The following is a 20,189-nucleotide window of genomic DNA, read 5'->3' as shown; positions in this document are numbered from 1 at the left end:
GGTTCCAATGTGATCTGAAAAACCCTGCTGCCCATACACACAGAGAGAATGGGGAAATAACTGTACTTGTTCAAATCGAGAGAGAAAGGAAGAGCGGGACCAGGGTGATGGGGGGAGGCGGGCTTTCCATCAAAGCATCAGTACCAACCCCATCAGCTTGCAATGCTGGGCTTCTGATGGGGAGGAGAAATGCTTTAATCTGCAAAGCAGCCCCTAGCAATTGGGTTGAGCAAATGGAATTAAAATTAAATTTACCTTCTAGCTCCTCCTCTTCTTCCTCTTCATCATCCTCATCCTCGCTGGAATCACTGACCTGCACGGTTATATCAGTGCTGGTCACTGGGGTCCAGTCAAAATAAACTCCAAAACCAATATCATAGTCATCAGTTGCAAATTCCCAGCAGACGCGCTTTCCCTCGGGATGGGTGGGGACCCGGATGGTGACTACTTCGCCGCGCTTCACCACCAGGCGGCTGTTCTTCTCTTTGCCCAGCTTGCTTTTGAATTCCTTCACTTTGGCAAAGGTCCAGATGCACGGAGGCGCCATCAGAGGCGGAGAGACTGAAAGGACAGACAGCTTACTACCGAGAAGTGGGGAAACGCTCCTGGACCTGCTTTTTGCTAGGAAGGTTAACATACTACATTCTTTCTAACTGGCTTCCTTACTTCCTTTCACAACTTTGTCTGTCCTTCCATCTGTCTTCTGTCCTTCAAGCACCTATTAGACATGAAAAAGCTCTCTTCTATGATTGCAAAGGTCTCACCTTTCCTGTGATCCCCCAGAAGATCTGCAGATTCCAAATCTGCTGAAAGGACATCTACAGCTCCAGTGTGCTCAGACTGGATCATGACCATGTCTCCTGGCCGTTGTGGAGCTTGGTACTTGGCCATCTGCACAACAGAATTCTGGTTATAGGGCTTGATTCCAATCAGCCTTTTTCCAAATGCAGGATGCCCCACTCTTCCCTGATACCAGAAGTTAATGTGCTAATCAACACTCCTTGTTTCCACCCAGTACAAGTTACCCCAAAATTCTACTTTTTAACATTACCAAAATGTCCCCTAAAAATTCCTTAGCTCTGTCTCACAACTCTAGAAAAGATTTTTCTCCTCCAGAACCTCTGCAAAATCTTCCCCACAAATATCCTCAGAGCTTGCTATGGGCCAACATCAGAAGGGTTTCTGGGTTATGCCTTGCTCTTGTCTCAGCCTTTACTGCACCTCCCAGTGGCTCATCTCCTGACACTCCCACTTGGAGGTTGGCTATACGCTCCCGCTCTGCCACACTTTCCCAGCTACAAGGATGCCTTCTATATCAAAGGCCACTTCACTCAAGGATCACTTTTATATCACTGTCAGCCACCGCATTCACCGAAAGAATCACAGAGAGTATGTGGTTTCTGATTTTCTTCTCGTCCTTACAAGCTCTTTCCATTCCTCTGTATCCGATGTCTCCCTTTCTCCCTTATTCACACCTCAGGCTATAAATTGTCTCCCCCTGTATTTTACTAGCAATAGTCTTTCAGACTGTGTGTGTGTGTGTGTGTGTGTGTGTGTGTGTGTGTGTGTGTGTGTGTGTGTGTGTGTGTGTCATGTATAAATGGTACCTGCAGAGGACAAAAAAGGACATGGGCTACCTTGGAGCTACAGTTACAGGCAGATGTGACCACTTGGCATGAGTGCTGAGAACCAAACTCAGGGACTCTGGAAAAGCAGCAAGTGCTCTTAACTGCTGAACCAGGAAACCATCTCTCTGGCCCCACAATGACCTCTTAATAATTGCAATTTCATTTTAAACCAGCCATAGGACTTCCATTTGAACAGTACATCTGCTGCCTGATATCTATGTGGCTTGCATAAAAGAATAACAAATGGCATTTGATACAAAAAGCCCTCCCTAACCCACACAGACGTCTGCAATCACTCTGGAGGGGTTTCCCTCCACACCACTACATTGTGTTCCCGTTTCATGCATTATGCCTTTATTTCCTGCTTCTTCCCCAGCTGGTAGGCAACTCAACAAGAAATCTATCCCTACTGTCCACAGGAGAGAGCATGTCAGTGAGTCAGCAAGCCAGTTAAGAGGCTGGAATTGTACTTGTGCAAGTAAATCAAGTTTGTAACTCTCCCAGGCTGTGTTCTCACAAGACCCGTTTTGAAGCCAAGCCCTTCCATTCTTATCCACACAGCTAAGTAAATCGAACCAGACCCTGGCCATCGTGCTTACCGGAAACCCTTCCTTTTACACGGGTGGATTTAATTTGCAACTTATTTAGCAGCACAGTCTTAGTAAAGCTTTTAGCCTTAGTTTCCACTACTGCTAAATGGGGACACAGTGGTGTTCATCTCACAAGAGTATGAGCAGCAGTAAATGAAGTTTGTAGACAAAAATTCATATAAATTACCAAACATTATGCAAAAGGTAAAATGTTTAATGTCTTTATTGACACAAATTCTAATTATTACATCATTACCAATGAAAATAATAACACAAACCATCCCAGCCTGCTCTGCCTCTGTGTCAAAGGAATCACTAGATACTAACACCACTCCTAAGACTCTTTACAAAAATACAGAATAGACCTTCATAAGAATAGTCCAGCTAAGGGGCTGGAGAGATGGCTCAGAGGTTAAGAGCCCTGGCTGCTCTTCCAGAGGTCCTGAGTTCAATTCCCAGCAACCACATGGTGGCTCACAGCCATCTATAATGAGATCTGGTGCCCTCTTCTGGCATGCAGGTATACATGCAGAAAGAATACTGTATACATAATAAATAAATTATAAAAAAAAAAGAATAGTCCAGCTAAAACAGTCAATGACTTCAGGCTGCTCACATCAAGATTTTAGAGAACATGAGACATCTATTCTGACACTTCATTTTTTTGTATGCTAACACAATGACAGGCTGTGTGAGAGAGACAGATAATTAATTCTCCAAATAATTAAAATTGAGATGCCCCACAGGGGTGTCCAACTCATGTCCCCTGGGCATTTGACTTTGGGCTCATGAAGCCCAAAGTTACTTAAAACATCGAAGTTTCAAAAAAAAATTTTTCTGTAACTCAATAGTGCAGGTCTCAAGCATGAACTTTATAGATGATGACATGTCACAATGTCAAAAGGTTGGACATGCCTGCTGAGAGCGACAGAGAATTCTGAGAGCTACTATCTCAGAACCCCAACCCATCCACTATGTGCCTAAGTTGGGTACCAGGAGCTCCCATTTTCTTAAGAGAGCCCGAATACTCCCCTACCTCACTGTGCACCTGAGCCTGGCCTGCTGGCAGCAACTCCTGCTCCCCCGGAGCCTGACCCTCTGAAGCACCAGCCGCTTTCTGTAGATCTTCCTCGGTATCCTTACTCGCTGGAGATACCATCTGTGGCCTCTCAGAAGAAGAAAACATGTCAGTTCAAGGGGTCTGAGGAAGCACATTCATTCCTGAGGAACTCTGAAATAAATCAACATTCAAAAGACACCCCACCCCTCCTGATTTCTGTATTTAGGTCCATGTCACTTCAGCTGACCACTGCCCAGAGCTGACTGGCTCACAGTAGGGGCACAGCAACAGACAAAGCCAGTCCCTGGGCTCATGAGCCACAGTAAACACAGCTCAGCCATCAGATGGACTCAGTCAGGGTCTGGTCTTCTTTGTTGCTATGTTTTATTTATTTAATTGACAGATTTAAAATGTGCATGTCTGCTGCATACCGTATGATGCTGTGATATATGTAGATACTGTGAAATGATCAAATGAGGCTAATTAACATAATCCTACTGTGCCAGCAATTCCCACTCCACTGTGTGACAACCAACTCCTGGTAATTACCATTCTGTGCTCTTCTTTTTAAAACCTGTGTGTGTGTGTGTGTGTGTGAGAGAGAGAGAGAGAGAGAGAGAGAGAGAGAGAATGTGAGAATGTGAGAATGTGAGAATGTGTGTACACCAGGGCACCTGTGCTCACATGGAGACCAGAAGAGGGCATCAGATCCCCGAGAGCAGGAATTAAAGCAATTGCAGGATGCCTGGCTTGTTACACCACTGCTGGGAACCAAACTCCAGTCTCCATGACTGTGTACCAAGCACGCTTAACCACTGAGCCATCTTTGCAGCCCAGCTGCTCTCTTCTTCTATGGGTCTAGTTGTATTCTTCTCTCACTATTTGTTCCAACCAGAATTTCAATAAACAGTTTGGATCCCCAGTTGGTTCTACACAAGTCACACAGAGATGAGGTTGCCTAGGCCAGAAACTGGCCACTGAACAAAAAGTGTCTTCTGATTAATCACAAGGATAAACAGGAAATTAACAAACGCTGGGAGGTGGTGAGACTTCTTCTCCAGTGACGCAGCCATCCATAAGTTGTCCATGCTTCACGTTCCAATTAAACGCAGTGGCTCACCAAGCTACACTTGGGTAGAACTGAGTGTGTCCTTGGTGTCCTACCTGAGGTGAGTAGCTGGGTTTGCTCATGTCTGTCTCCCTAGGAAAAGTTCATGGAACAGGGGATGAGTTACGCTGCCTTCCACATCCCCTGGCTTCAGCGAGCCTAACTAAGATAATGAGCAAAGAGCAGGGCAGAAGCACAATCCCCCAGACCTTCTGAGAATCTATTGCCAATAAAAGGTGACGGGGATTTTATTTTTAAAGCAGGAGTTATAAACATATGGTCTGGGGACCCCTGTAGGACATAGGACCCTTCAGGGGTGCCTGACACTTTAAAACCCTTCCAGACTACTACTAAAATACCATTTTCTTTTCTGCATTTTCTGAAGTAGGCAGTGGAATTTCTCAGAGACTCCATGACATGTGACACTATTGTAGAGTGAATCAAGAAGCAGAGGTGGAAATTCAATTGTTTTTTATTTCACCAGACATTAAAGGGATTTATATTCTTACTGTGCTATCTTTGCTTTAGAAGTTGATTGTTTCATTAAAGACATTATTTATAGTATGTGTAGTAAGCCAATTATTGTTTTCAAATGAGTAAAATAACATAATTTTCAGCCTTAATTTTTAATACAATTTTTAAAAATTTGGATATTTTGTGTTAATACCCTCTCAGTCTAGATACAAGGGGGAGGGCTGAGGTCCTGCCCCAGTGATGTGACAGACTTTGATGATCCCCCATGGGTGGCCTCACCCTCCCTGAGATGGGGATGGGGGATGGGATGGGGGGATGGGAGGGCAGGAGGGAGAGGGAACTGGGATTGGTATGTACAATAAGATTGTCTTTAATTTAAATAAAAATTAATTTTAAAAAAGAAAATTAAAAAATAAAAATGTGGAGGTCTTTTAAGGCAATGTTTTACTCTGTAGCCCACACTGACCTCCTACCTGTAGTTGATCCTACTGCCTCAGCCTCCTGAATGCTAGGGTAGCAGCCATCACACTTAGCTCTAATGTAGTGAATAAAAAAATTCTTTGAGGTCTTCAGTAATCATTCAAAGTGTAAACATCTGAAAGCCCTGCTTTTAGGTTATCAGTATCATTGTTTTCCTTGGCAGAATAAGAAAATTCATTTTTAACTTATAGACTATCTCTTCTTCAAATAAAGATAACCATCTTTTAGAATACCTAAGTCATGCCAGACCACATCAGAGCAACTGAGAATGGTGATAAGTCTAAACCAGATTTGCAGAAAATCATCTAGTTACATAGTTACAAACCCAGAAACTCCAGTCCACTTTGGTTTCTTGTCATCCCTTCACTAGGAGGCAAACTGCATGCTGGGAACTGGGTCTTACTCCCTGACACCTCAAACCAACCCTGAATATGGAACTCCCAGGCCCTCTGAATATCTTCTAGATTTCCACTTTGCCCAGGTCACTCACCAACAGTGACTGCTTGGATCTTTGCTACACCTCAGTACTCAAGCACACTTCTGCTTGGGAGCTTTGTGCTCGCCATAGCGTCTGCCTGTATTAATAATAATAATACAATTGTCACAGGAGAAGGCCACTGATGAAACATGTTACACACTTGTTTTCTGCCTGCCGTCCTCCCAGGATGTAAGATCTGTTAACAACAGGACCCTGGACTATTGTGTTCATCTTCAGTGTCTTTGGTACCTACAAGTATCCCGGGTATAACAGATGTTCAACAAATGTCTATTGAATGAATAAATAATAGTTATCTCCATATTACTTGTTGAAGTATTAAAAGTCATACTAGTTCCTGTTTGAAAAGAACAGACATTTGGATCACACTATCATTTGTAATATTGGGAAAGCTGAGACTATCAGAGGTCATCAGGATTACTGGACCCAGTGTTACTATATGTGACATCTAAAACCAGCAAGCCTCTTCCCTGCCTTTGTGTGTGCTACTTGGAACAGACACAGTTTTGCATATAAAATATTTTAAGCTTTTGTTTTATGTATGTATGTGTTTGTTTATTCATGTGTGTGGTCCATGTAAGTACAAGAAGCATGTGTTGTGCAGGTGCACATACTTGTGTGTGTGTAGAGGCCAGAGAGTGTCAGAAGACCTCCTCCAGACTCTCTCTGTTCCTTTGAAGCAGAGTCTCTCCCTGAAGCTGGGACTCACATTTCAACTAGGCTGGGAACCAGGAGGCCCCAGTAGATCCTCCTATCGTTGCTTCTCTTGGAGCTAGGGTTACAGGTATTTGCAGAAATGCCCAGACTGTTGTGGGTGCTGGGATCTAAACTCTGGTCCTCTTGATTATAGAGCAAGCAACTAAGTCATCTTTCTAGTACCAATTAAAAATATTTTAAAGGAGGCTTGTAATAGCCACATGAATTTAATATTCACATTAGCATTTTATGCTCTAGAGAATTAGCAAAGGGTATTTTTGAAAAGAGAAGTGGCCAGTCGGTCGATGCTAGTGGTAGGCCATGTCAAAACAAACAAACAAAAAAACTTGTAAGTCAATTAAGTCTTCTGGTTTATACTGCCCCAGAGCAGGAACACTAGCCTGAAGGATGGGAAAACCTGGCCAAACAGTCAGCCTCACTAGAAAAGCTAGAAAGCTGTGTTGTTCAATTTCCAACAGACACAAAGCAGGTGCTAGGCTTCTGGGATCATGTGCACTGGAGCGTCTTTCCTCACTAAATCCATAAACAAAACTTTGAGATTAAATCATTTTGTCTAAGAATGCTCTGTTTCTTACTGGAGAAACTGACTTTTAGGAGGATAAAACAGTTCTGTGCTATAGACCCATCCTTTAAAGCCTCTACAATATGTGTACAAGGAGACGGTGGCAGGAAGATGAAGTCCCTCACCTTAGGAAATGTCAAGAACATGAATTATTGTCATCAAAACCTTGAGATGGCTCAGAGATTAAGAGCACTGGCTGCTCTCACAGAGGACCCAGGTTTGAGTCCCAGAATTCACACGGTGGCTCAAACCTATCTGTAACTCCAGTCCTAGGGCCTCCAATACCCTCTTCTTGCCTCTGAGCATCAGGCATGCTTATGGTGCACAGGTATACATGCAGGCAAAACATCCATTTACATAAAAGGGAAAAAACCTTGAGGAAGATTTCTGTATATAACACAGCCTTTTTAAGCACAGAACTTAAACCTTCTACTCTCAGTTATGACAATAAGCTATAGCTATGGGAACCTGCACCAAGTGCAGGACTTTACTATTTCACTTTTAACAGCAGGGAAGGTACCTATTTCATTAGGGTTATAAGGATTGAAGAGATAATACAGTTTAAACCACAGTACTTAGCAAACAGATTTAATAAAACATCAATTTGTCTATTGTTGAGAAACAGTCAAATAAAGCATGTTTATTTATTATATCACCAACTGCATTATAAATTATGTCATATGCAATAGAACAAAGAACAAAGAATACAACTCAAGGAGTATGAGATGTTTAAAAAATACCTTAATGCCCCTTTTTATTCCCAGCACGGTTTGCATGGGACATGGAGACCACTGTCTGGTTCTACCAGACAGTGCAGTATAGGAACTGAGCAACTAGATGTATGATACTGAAGGCAGACTTCTGCATTTCACTAGTGATTCATGCCTTCCTCTCACACTAAAACTCAGTAAAATTCTTCCTTTCTGCTATACATATACATACATACATACATACATACATACATACATACATACCAGTGAAAGTGATGAAATAGAAGGAAATTCAGAATGACAGCCTAAGGGCAGGAGAGATGGTTCGGCTCAGTCTGGGCACCAGCACCCAGGTCAGGCAGCTCACAACTACCTACAACTCTAGCTCCAGAGGATGCGAGTCCCTCTTCCGGCCCCTATAGGCACTAAACACACATATGGTACACATACATACATGAAGGCACTCACACATACACATAAGATAAAAAGAAATAGATAATACAGAAAAAAAAAAAGAGGGCCAGAGAGAAGGCTCAGAGGTTAAGAGCACTGACTGCTCTTCCAGAGGTCCTGAGTTCAATTCCCAGCAACCACATGGTGGCTCACAACCATCTGTAATGAGATCTGGTGTCCTCTTCTGGCCTGCAGGGATACATGGAGGCAGAATGTTGTATACATAATAAATAAATCTTTTTTTAAAATATATAGAAAAAAGAATGACAACCTAAAGACTATCATAATGGTTTAACCTGGAAATACACACACACACACACACACACAAAAAAAAAAAAAAAAAAAAAAAAAAAAAACCTGCAATTTGTTTAACCCCTTAAAGTCACTGCCTACTTTGCTCACCAGTTCTTTTATCCTCAGGGAACAAAGCTTCCAGAGGCATTTATCCAAAGCAGTTGTTTGTCCCTACCTGTAGGGTGAGGGCTGGGGTTCTGGATCAGAGGCAGAAGCCAGTGGAGAGCTGACCTTGGTGTTTTCCAGATCTTCTTTCTCTAGAAAGTCATGGAAAGAATTTGTTATTTCAGAGGAAACACTAACACATACCTGTAGTTCTTGGGAGGCTGAGGCAGGAAAATCAGGAGTTCAAGGCCAGCCTGGGCTACCTGAGACACTGTCTAAATAAAAATGTCATTGTATAAATCATGTCTATATCTCTCCCTATATAAAAATCAATTCAGGGGGCTGGAAATGGCTCAAAGGTTAAAAGCCCTTGCTGCTCTTCCAGAGCACCTGGGTTTGGTTCCCAACAGCCAAATGGCAGGTCACAGTTGTCTGTAACTCCAGTTCTGGGGCATCTAATGTCTTCTCTCCTCTCCTCGGAGGACACACAAGGTGCACTTACATACACACAGGCATTAATACACATAAGATAAAAACAAAACCTTTCTGGCCTCAGGTAGCCCAGAAATCAGAAATAGTACAAAGATCTTAGTACCAGACCAAAAATTTTGAAATTGCTGGAAGAAGTACAGGGGAAACATTTCAGGGTACAGTCATGGCAACAGTTTTCTGAAAGGACACTGACAGCCCAGAGAATACGAGCAAGAATAACAAATGGAGTTGCAAGGAATTAAAAAAGCTTCACACAGCATCAGGAAACAATTCTCAGAGTAAAGAGACAGTCTACCAAGAGGGGATCAATGTCTAGAACATGTAAATTAAACACATACACACAAATAATCTAAATAGTACATGGGCAAATGAGCAGATAGTTCTCAAAACAAGAGGCACACATGGCCAGTAAGTGGGCAAAAAAATGCTCAACACCCCTAGCCATCAGAAAAATGAGATGGCTCAGTGGTTAAGAACACTAGCTGTTCTTCCGGAGGTCCTGAGTTCAATTCCCAGCAACCACATAGTGACTCACAACCATCTGTAATGAGATCTGGTGCCCTCTTCTGGCCTGCAGGCATACATTCAGGCAGAACACTGTATACATAAAAATTTTTTTTCTGCTGGACGGTGGTGGAAACCTCTAATCCCAGCACTCTGGAGGCAGAGACATGTGGATCTCTGTGAGTTTGAAGCCAGCCTGGCCTACTAAGTGAGTTCCAGGACAGCCTTCAAAGCTATAGAGAAACCCTGTCTCGAAAATAATAAAATAAAATAAATGTAAGTCTACAGTGAGATTTGACTTATTCCAGGTTGGAATTGCTATCATTAAGGAGGGGTGGAGTATTGTACATTGCTGATGGGAATATAAAGCAGGGAGGCCACTATGGAGCCTCAGTGGAGTCTTCAAGCAACTAAAAAAAGAAGGGCTGGAGTGGTTAAGAGCACTTGCTGCAAACTCACAAGGACTGGAGTTTGGACATCAGCTCCCATAGAACAAGCTAGGCCTGTAACTCTGTACACCTGTAACTCTGACTCCAAGGAAGGTGGAGGTAGGAACATTGCTGGGGCTTGCTGGCTTCCAGCCTAGCCAAGAAAATGAAAGGTTCAGGGAGAGCTCCTAACTCAAAAGAATAGGCAAAGCATAACAGAGAACACTTACTGCCCTCTTCTGGCTTCCCTTCATATATATGTGAGCTTATAGACACATAAACAAACAAACAAACAAACAAAAAATGGAACTACCATATGATCTAGAGATACCCACTACTGGGTAGCTGACCCACAAGAATCTAAGTCAGCATATTCTAGGGATACACACACACACATGTATTGCAAAACTAGCCAAGTAATATAATTAGATAAATAACAAAAACATGCTACACACACACACATATATATACAGTTGGTTTTCTTTTTTTCATGTGTATGTATGTACATGGATATATCTGTATTCACTTGTGTGAGCACGTGCATGTGTGTGGACATTTTAAGTTAACATCAGATGTCTTCCTCAATTGTTTTCCACGGTTTACTCAAGACTCTCGAATCTTCTTTCTGGCTTACTCCTTGAGGCTTTCCTTATACACACAGTTGAGAGCATTTACACATTATTCCCTACTCTAAGCCCTTCTACTTCAAAGAAACTGAAGCCCCAAGACTACTTCCTAAAATAAAATAGAATGAATGCAACAAAGTATGCCTCAAATACTGAATTTGTAGCAATATAAAACTGAAGACAAGGGCAAGTGTTTATGACCTAAACTTGACTCAGTTTCTATTGAGGAGTCTGTCCATCCATGTTGGGTTCCCCTCCACCCACCTACCCCAATCTCCAACAGACAAGGCTTCTTTGTTTAACAGCTGTTTCTGGAACTCACTCTGTAGACCAAGCTGGCCTCAAACTCCCAAAGATCCTCCTGTCTCTGCCTCTCAAGTGCTATGATTAAAGGCCTTCGCCACCATGTCCTGCAGATCTATTGTTTGTAATGTTGACTGGCAATCTCACCTGCAGAAAGACTGTAGTGTGAAGTCACCCCCACCTTCCTCCCAATAAAGGAACTGATGATGTAAGACCTCAGTAAGACCTCACCTGCTGCTTGATTTAGAAGAAGGCAGAGCTAGGTGTTCTGGCACACCCAGTAGGCTAAGGACCTGGAACTCAAGGCCAGTCTGGGCTACGAAGCGAGACCTTATCTCAGAGACAATGGTAAAAATAACCAAAGGGAGAGAGAAAGAGCAGAAACCAAAGGCAGCACAAGGGTTACTTCTATACCAGTTGGCAAAACAATTAAAAACACGGGTGAACGATGATTATTAAGTATCTTTAAGGCACATACTTTAACGGATTTCTGTCTCACACTTTCCCAGCCTTGTCCTGTGAGAGCTCCTTGGCGTTGGCTCCTGTGTTCTTTTCAATAGGACCCAGAGGTTGTGCTTACCACTTAAGTTCTAGGCCCATGGCACCAATGTCCTATTCAGACCCAGGGCTGGCCACTCCTCCAAGGAGCACCAGTTCTTCATGGGGTGCTCAGGAATGAAATGACCACATTGGCACAGGAGAGCACTGCTGGTCAAAGAACAAGTTGGTTCCCCTTCCCCAACTGTGGTATCACCTGTTCTTTTGTCCTTCAGCCTGTGGCCATGAGCAAGAAGGCCCTTGCTGGATGTGACCTTGGATTTCCCAGCCTCTAGAACTACAAGGAATAGAGCTTTGTTCGATATAAACTATCTAATCTCAGGCTGAGGAAGGCAGAATGTTTGCCTAGCATGAATGAGGCCCTAGATTCAACCCTAGCATTGCAGGGGGCAAGAGGGAGGAGGTAAGGATACAGCTCAACAGTACAGAACTTGCCTCATATGCCTGAACTAGATTAAATTTTGAATGCTGAAAAAAATGAGTATAAATTATCCAGTCTTGTTACAGTCCCACAAAATGGACTAAGATATACATGATGACATACATATCATGCTGTATATAAGAGCTGCACCTCAGATGTATGGACTACATAGGCTGAAGGTAAAAGGGTGAGAAATGGTAACTGACAGGACACAGAGAGCTATACTTGTGTCAGATAAAAGGATTGATTCAAGCTGGACATGGTGGTGCACTCCTGTAATCCCATCATTTGCGAGGCTGAGAACTGTTGTAAATATAACACCAGCCTGCGTCACAACAGCAAGACCTTGTCTCAAAAAAAAAAAAACAAACAAACAAACAAAAAAACCACAAGACCCTCTTTGGCCCTGCCCTACAGAGCCACGGTACTGCCTGCCATGCCTGCAGGGGTGGGTACCTGCCAGGTCTCCAATGGGTGGGGCCAGGTGTGCCTGGATTACAACACCTATAAAAATAAAAGCAATCAAACAAACATGTGGATATGTATATATGTATCAGGCCAAAAGGTATCACAAGAGACAATCATGGCTATTATTTAATGACAAGAGGGTCAATCATTCATACTAACTCAGAAAGCTGAGGCAGGAGAATCAGGAGTTTGAGGCTAGTCCAAGCTTCACAGGGTGACCTGCCTCAAAAAGCCACAAAAACAAAGCAAATAACAGTATTTCAAGAGCCTAATATTATTTCATGTGTGTTTTAAAGTGAAATAGTTGGTTATGGGCACACATGCCATACGCCTGTCCCTACAGATGGACATCCGTGTTTTTCCAGTTTCCCATTCCATTAGCATTACAAATTGCGTTACAATGTCTTGTGTGTTTTTCGTCTTTGGCAGGGATCATCTAGCATCTTGCTTTCATAGCAGCAATAAGTGAATGCCTGTTTTCCCACAATTCAACATCAGAGTGAAATTTGTGAACCGTTGAGGAAACTGACAAAACTCAACATGTGACCAATGTTCCTGCACTTTTCTTTCTCTGAGACAGGGTCTCACTATGTGGCCCAGCCTAGTCTTGAACTTCTGGGCTCAAGTATTCCTTTGACCCTGGCGACCTGAATTGCTGGGACTGCCTATGTTTACCATCGTACTCTACTCGGTATCTGTGAAATGCCAACTGTCAACTTTATAAGTTGATATATTTGGACCGGATAAAAGGGAGCTGGAACCACCCTGGAGACAAGATTGTGTACATGCCAATGAGGAATTACGTAGGTTAGGTTAGTCTCTGGGCTTGCCTGGGAAGGACTACTCTGTGTTAACTGGAGTGAGAAGACCTACTCTAAAAATTGGCAGCATGGTTCCCTGGGCTTCAGTCACTGGCTGCATAAAAAAGAGGATGCTAGCTGAGCACTCACCATCCTGTTTCCTGACTGGATGCAACTGGTCCACTTGGCTGGCACCTCAAGCTCCTGCCATGACTTCCTCCCCACGGTGATTTGAATGAGAATGGCCCCATAGATGCACATAATCTGTACCAATCTGCTAGACAGATCATGACAACACACTACTATTTTAATTTAAAATCTTCTGATAATTTACAACATCAAAACAAACCCTTAGCAGGGTGGTGGTGGTGCATAACTTTAATTTTCCAGTACTCAGGAGGCAGAAGCAAGTGGATAAAGGCCAGACTGGTCTACAGAGTGAGTTCCAGGACTGTCAAGGCTACACAGAGAAACCCTGTCTTGAAAAACCAAAAAAACTGTGGTAGTTTGAAGGTAATTGGCTCACATAAGCTCATAGGGAGTGGCACTATTAGGAAATTTGGCTTTGTTGAATTAGGTGTGGTCTTCTTGGAGGAAGTGTGTCACTGTGAGGGTGGGCTTTGAGGTCTCCTATGCTCAAGCTACACCTATAGTTCAGTTCACTTCCTATTGACTTCGGATCCAGTTGCAGGACTTTCAGCTCCTTGACTTCGGATCCAGTTGCAGGACTTTCAGCTCCTTCTCCAACACCATGTCTGCCTGCACGCCTCCATGTCCTGCCATGATGATAATAGACTAAAAAATGTAAGCCACCCCAATTAAATGTCTTCCTTTATAAGAATTGCTGTGATCATGGTATCTCTTCACACCAACAGAAACCCTAAGACACAAACAAACAAAAACCTTAATGCATATAAAATAATTTCCCTTTTTTTTTTAAAAAATGAGCTCATACCATACTATACCATGTCATTCAGTAATGACCCTTTTGTGTATAGGTGCATTATGTGTGTATGTATGCAAACGTGTACAAATGGATATGTGTAGGTACATGTGGACATGTGTGTGGAGGACAGAAGCCAACCTTAAGTGTCTTCCTCAATCACTCCACCTAAGTCTCACTAAGCACTACTGGCTGGCCTGGCACTCTCTCTGTAGACCAGGCTGGCCTCTAACTCAGAGATCTGCCTGCCTCTGCCTCCTGAGTGCTGGGATTAAAGATGTGCACCACACACACACGTGTGTGTGTGTGTGTGTGTGTGTGTGTGTGCATGCATGTGTGTGTGTAATATTTTTTTACTTTATGTGTATGTGTCTGTGTATGTATATGTGTGTGTGACATGTGAGCACAGACATGTATGCCACAGAGTAAGTGTGGAGGTCAGAGGAAATCTTTCGGGAGTTAGTTCTCATCCTCCACCTTGTTTTAAGGTAGGATCTCTCTTGCTATTTCTTGCTGCTCTACTGTGTACTCCAGGTTAGCTGGCACTTGAGATTCTGGGCCATCCACACACACACCCCCCATCTCTACCACCAGAGAAGTGCTGGGATATCAGCTGTGTACCAGCATACCCAGTTTTTTTTACATGAGTTCTGGGGATTCGGCCATCAGGCTTATGGAGAACGTGACTTTACCCACTGAGCCATCTCTCTTTTGAGATAGGCTCTTACTGGAGTTCACCAATTGGTTTGACTGGCTGGCTAGCAAACCCCGGGGATCCTCCTGCCTCTGCTTCCTCAGTACTGGGATTCCAGCTGCATGCTGCCATGCCTGGCTTTTTCCATGGCACTGGGGACCTGAACTCAGCAAGCACTTTACTAAATGATCTCCCTAGCCCTGACCTTCCACCCACTTAGAACACAGCATGGAGTCTGTCCTTCAGATACCACTCTGCCAGTCTGAGTAATACACAGGAGTCATAAAAAATTAAATTAAAAAAAAAAAACAAACTGAGTTAATTGAGTTAATGACTACCTCGACTCAACAGACCTTCACACGCTACATACCAGGTACTGTGTTTCCATGCTATGAATAAAAGAGCTAATGTGTACTTTCAAAGACTCAGTCTACTGGAGAAAGTAAACTAGAAAGCAGGTAACTAGAAATACACGATACCGTTAGATAGAATTATTAGCTGAACTATCACAGAAACACTTTACAAAGTGGACAGGTAGCAAAGGCTTCCTGAAAGAGATGATAATTACACTGCCTTAATGAGCAAGTAGGACCCAGCCAAGTAGATGGAAAGGTCATTGCAAGCAAAGGAAACTGAATAAGCAAAAGTGCTATATGCACGAGTGCACTCACACAAACACACACACAGACACAGACACACACAAACACAAACACACACACACATACACACACACACAAACACACACACACACACACTCACACACATACACACATACACACACACACACACACACACACACACACACACACACACACACACACACACACACACACTACAGCTGCAGTTTAGTGTGGCTGGGAGCCATAGCAAAGGTATAAACAGGTAACTGAGACACAGGACTGGGGACAAAACTCAGTGTCAGAGCATTTGCCTAGCATGTATTAGGCCCTGGTTCAACCCCCACCCATCTACCCATCTCTCAAAAAAACTCAAGAAAACAGATTTCAATAATTTAACTCAATTCTTCCTGAATTCGTAGAGTGGTCAAATTTGTGTGTTTGGGTACAATTTTGTGACAGACAATGGATACCTGACCAGACAGAAAATTCCACAGAGGGCAGAGGTCTAACTTGCTGTGGAATAATCCTTCTGTACACTGTGAATATGTACCACTCTTGTTGGTAATAAAGAACTGGCTGGCCCATAGGCAGGACAGCCAGACACGGAGGAGGTTGGGAGGAGGGCGGAGTTAGGGGAGTTGCCAGCCGGGCGCACAGGGGAAGCAGGACGTGTGAAAAATGAGGTAACAAGCCATGAGCACATGACAGCAAGTAAAGGAATGGAGATGGGTTAATTTAAATTTAATAGCTAATAACAAGCCTCATATATTGGCCAAGCATTTGCAAGTAACATTAAGACTCTGTGTCAGTTATTTGGGAGCTGGCAGGTGGGAAAGAAACATCCGCCAACACTAAACTGGTAAAGAGGGTTGAGACAGACTACAGAGAACACAATTATGCATCCTAGAATGCATAACTAGGTGGCCAAATTTGAATTTGGTACACTGATGCTGGCTTCTCACACCTTTTATTTTCTTTCCTATGGGCTAAAACCTACCTGTGGCATATCCTAGAGCTTTGCTAAGAATTTATGTCTAGTTTAATGGTATAGATCTGAAGTCCACTGTCTTCCCTTGTAGAATAACTGGTAGGTATGTCTACTTCTGACCCTTAACAGCTCTCAGTGGTGATATAAATTGTATCTGCAGATCCCTCAGGACGGCAGATGCAGTAGTCATTTGCCAGCCTTTTGGCTTTTAAATACCCAGTCATTTCCCTGCTGTTTCAAACACAGTAAAGAAAGAAATGAAAGACCTTCAATTCCCAGTCCCAGAAAGTCAGGGGAAGTGGTGATATATTATTTATGATTTAATAAAGCTTGCCTGAGGGTTCAGAATGCAAAGCTAGCCACAGCCATAGAGTCAAGCAGTGGTGGTACATACTTTTAATCCCATGACTCAGAGGCAGATGGATCTCTGTTAGTTCAAGGCCACTCTGAACTACACGAAATTGATTCAGTCTAAAACAGAAACAGCTCAAGCACTTGGGATCACACGCCTTTAATCCCAGAACTAGAGAGGTAGGGTCAGGAGAGATATGGCTGGGCGGAGAGAGGTATACAAGGTTTATATCAGTCTTAGGCAATTAATTAGTCTCCAGTCAGGTTGAGGGGAGACAGCAGTTTAGGATTGTAGTCTGAGCTTGGTGGAGACCAGTGCAGATTGAAGATGCAATCACAGGACACAATCGCCCCCTTTGCTCTGAGCATTGGTAGAGGTGAGAAATCTCTAGGGCTTGGCTACTTTGCTTCTCTGATCTTTCAGCTTGAAAGGTTTTTATTATTCGTGTTACAAGGGGACAGACACATAATCCAATATCCCTGCCTGGGACCTCAAACAGGATTGGCATACGAGCAGAATTCTAGCAGTAGCTAGAGCACTCACACTGCTCTTGTTTGGCCTCTGGAGTTTCATTCTCGATTCACGGGGATTTAATGAGCCCTCCTTATCCCTCTAGTAAATCCTCTTTCTGCTTAAGGCAATTAGAATTAGCCTCTGGCGCTTGACACAAGAAACCTAACAAAACCCACTACATAGCATTTGTCTGCGTTTGGATTGAAACTTAAAAGCATCCCATGTGCCTTGTCCTCATTCTGATCATCCTTATTGTTCTAGGAAAACAAAAAACAAACAAACAAAAAACCCGATAACTGTTGCTGCTTTCTAAACCACTTGCAGACATCAACCACTCTGGGTGTTATTTATGACCTCTGTTTATAAGGCTGACAAATTACATGAGAGCTATCTGTGGTGTCCCCAAAACAAGATCCATATTAACCTCAATGACCACCGACACCACCAACATATGTAACAATGAATGCCTGAAATATTGTGAGAATTACCAGAATATAAGCACAACAAGGAGTGAGAAAAACACACTTGCTGGACATATTTGCTAGGATGATCAAGATTTCAACTGGTAAAAAAGATGCTATTATCTGTGAAGTGTAATAAAGTGGAGCATAATAAAATAAGGTAAGCTTTTTCACATTGCTTATGACCCAGCTGTTCTGCAAAGCAAGCCTTTCTACGTTTAACGAATTTTAGCACCTTTCAGCCTTTCATTTATATGTACACTCTAGAAACCCCCCACCCAGCACTCCCAGGAAAACACCAAAACTCCCCCTGGAACTACTCCAGACATTGCATTCTATACAAATTTATTTATTCCCACCTGGGAATAAATGATATCTTTATAATCTTAGTTTTCCACTCTACAAACATGATGCATGTTTCCGTTTACTTACTGATACATGAGAGAACAAGAGAGACTGACTCATCCAGCCAGGCTGGCCTCGAACTCACTAGATAACCAAGGCCTTTTATTTATTTAGATGCCCTTTATTTTCTCTCAATAATACATACAATCTACATAAGGTTTTGTATAGGTATTTGAGCTAGTCACTCTATGGTAACTCTATGTCTGTGTAAAGGTTCATGCATAAGGAATTTATACTCCAGGGTGAAGACACTGGAAAATGAATGGACTTTAAGAGGTGTAACCTAGAGGGAGGGCCTTAGACTTGGGGAGGTATGTGCTTGGATTTTGTTATGTTTGCTTTTCTTTACCACATCACATGAGGGCAACTTCTAGTCCACAAAGAGAATGACAGGACCACTGAAAAGTGCAGAAAAACAGAGAAAAGGAATAAAGTACACACAGCTCAGGTCTCACAACTAGAAGTTGGGGAAGAGAAGCAGAGCCTCCTCCAAAAAATAAGTGAGGTAGGCAAGGTAAAGGCAGGCAGTCCCACCCCCAGAAGAAGCTGCTAGTTCTCACAAGCTTCAAACCCAGCTGTGGTCTTGTGGGACCCCGTGACTCCTCTGGTGGGATGGGTCGGTAGTAAGTAGAAAGGACTTCCTTTTTGTCACTTACTGTGCCTCAGTGTGTTATAGCTGAATGTGATCGGACAGGAAACCTATTATTTAAAACTCAGTACCCTGGTGGTGCAGGAAACAATAGCCAGTCCGGAAGAGACTAAGAAACAACTGAGGGAGGCATTCCTGGAGAGCAGGGATGAGGGCCAGATGCTCACAAGAAATGAACAAGCAGCAGGAGGCTCCGACGAACCACACAGTTAAAAAGCGGGGGGGGGGGGGGGGGGGGGGGGGGGGGGGGGGGGGGGTAGGCTAAAGGCAATAGCTAGGGGCTACTCTCATCACCTGAAAAAGACTTCAGAGTTGGATAACCTTGAGCCTGAGTTTGGGAGTGGGGGATGTCAAACTCTTATGCCAAACATTTGCTATGAGGTTTGCTGCTATAGAGATAAGAATTTTCGGGCTCCAGGGGACTGTGAGAAATTGATAACCACATCCCTTTGACATGACAATAAAGCTTAGTGGGTTTAGGAAGTAGAGAGACTAGTCCTCTTGTAAAGATCTCCATACTGTGTGTGCTTCCGCAAGTCCTAACACACGTGGGAGGAAACCCTGCCTGGACATCAAGTGGGGACTCTCAGGAGGGTGACAGAACCTGACTGTCCCACAAGCTACAGAGTCAAAAGTAACCAGCAGAGGCCCCCAGGCCCCAAGAAAGTGAGGCTCAAGTGAAGTGAGCTATAACAGACATCAGACACTGTGTAGTACAGGCACAACACCACAAACGCTACAGGAAAGACAAAAGTCTACAAACTCAACCGACAGACACCCCAGCCAGGCAACTGGCAGGTTTTGGCTGTTGTTTTGCATATGTATGGTGTTCGTATGTGTATGGGTATACAGATCTATATGACATAAAAGAGGAACTATGGGAGAGGAGGAAGTAGTCTACTGGGAGGGGGAGGAAAAAGAGAGTTGCGAGGGGTAAGAAAGATAGAACATTACATTCTCTTTTATGGAATCCATATCTGCACACATACACACACACACTCACTCATGAACAGAACTATTTTGGAGGGAGAAAGAGGGGGAGAAGAGTGACGAGGAAAAGTACAGAGCAAATATGAGAAAAGTACTCTAAAATTAATAAAAATTATTAATAAAAACCACATGGAGCTGGAGAGATGGCTCAGCAGTTAAGAGCACTCACCATCCTTCTAAGGGCCCATGTTGGGTCGCAGCACCCACACTGGCTGACAACCATCTGTAACTGCAGTTCTGCCTTCCGTGGGCACCAGGCACATATGTGGTGCACAGACATACATGCAGGCACTCACA

At 43.3% G+C, this 20,189-nt stretch overlaps 1 protein-coding gene across 8 annotated transcripts in view; it reads right to left on the bottom strand.

Annotated features, from left to right (window-relative positions):
* Positions 1-20,189, bottom strand: part of Tmed8 (transmembrane p24 trafficking protein family member 8) — a 34,872-nt gene that overhangs the window by 7,389 nt on the left and 7,294 nt on the right. Inside the window, exons 2-7 of one of the 8 annotated variants that reach the window (XM_035445149.1) lie at positions 8,748-8,829; positions 5,831-5,915; positions 4,443-4,479; positions 3,255-3,384; positions 765-891; positions 256-561 (exon numbers count right to left, since the gene is read on the bottom strand). In XM_035445149.1, coding sequence (XP_035301040.1) covers positions 256-561; positions 765-891; positions 3,255-3,377 — 556 coding nt within the window. In that variant the 5' untranslated portion in view covers positions 3,378-3,384; positions 4,443-4,479; positions 5,831-5,915; positions 8,748-8,829. The other 7 variants (XM_035445150.1, XM_027418613.2, XM_035445151.1 and 4 more) reach the window with 7 other exon arrangements.

This window comes from Cricetulus griseus, chromosome 5 (assembly GCF_003668045.3).
Source record: "Cricetulus griseus strain 17A/GY chromosome 5, alternate assembly CriGri-PICRH-1.0, whole genome shotgun sequence".
NCBI lineage: Eukaryota > Metazoa > Chordata > Mammalia > Rodentia > Cricetidae > Cricetulus > Cricetulus griseus.
This window is presented reverse-complemented; position numbering and strand designations above follow the sequence as displayed.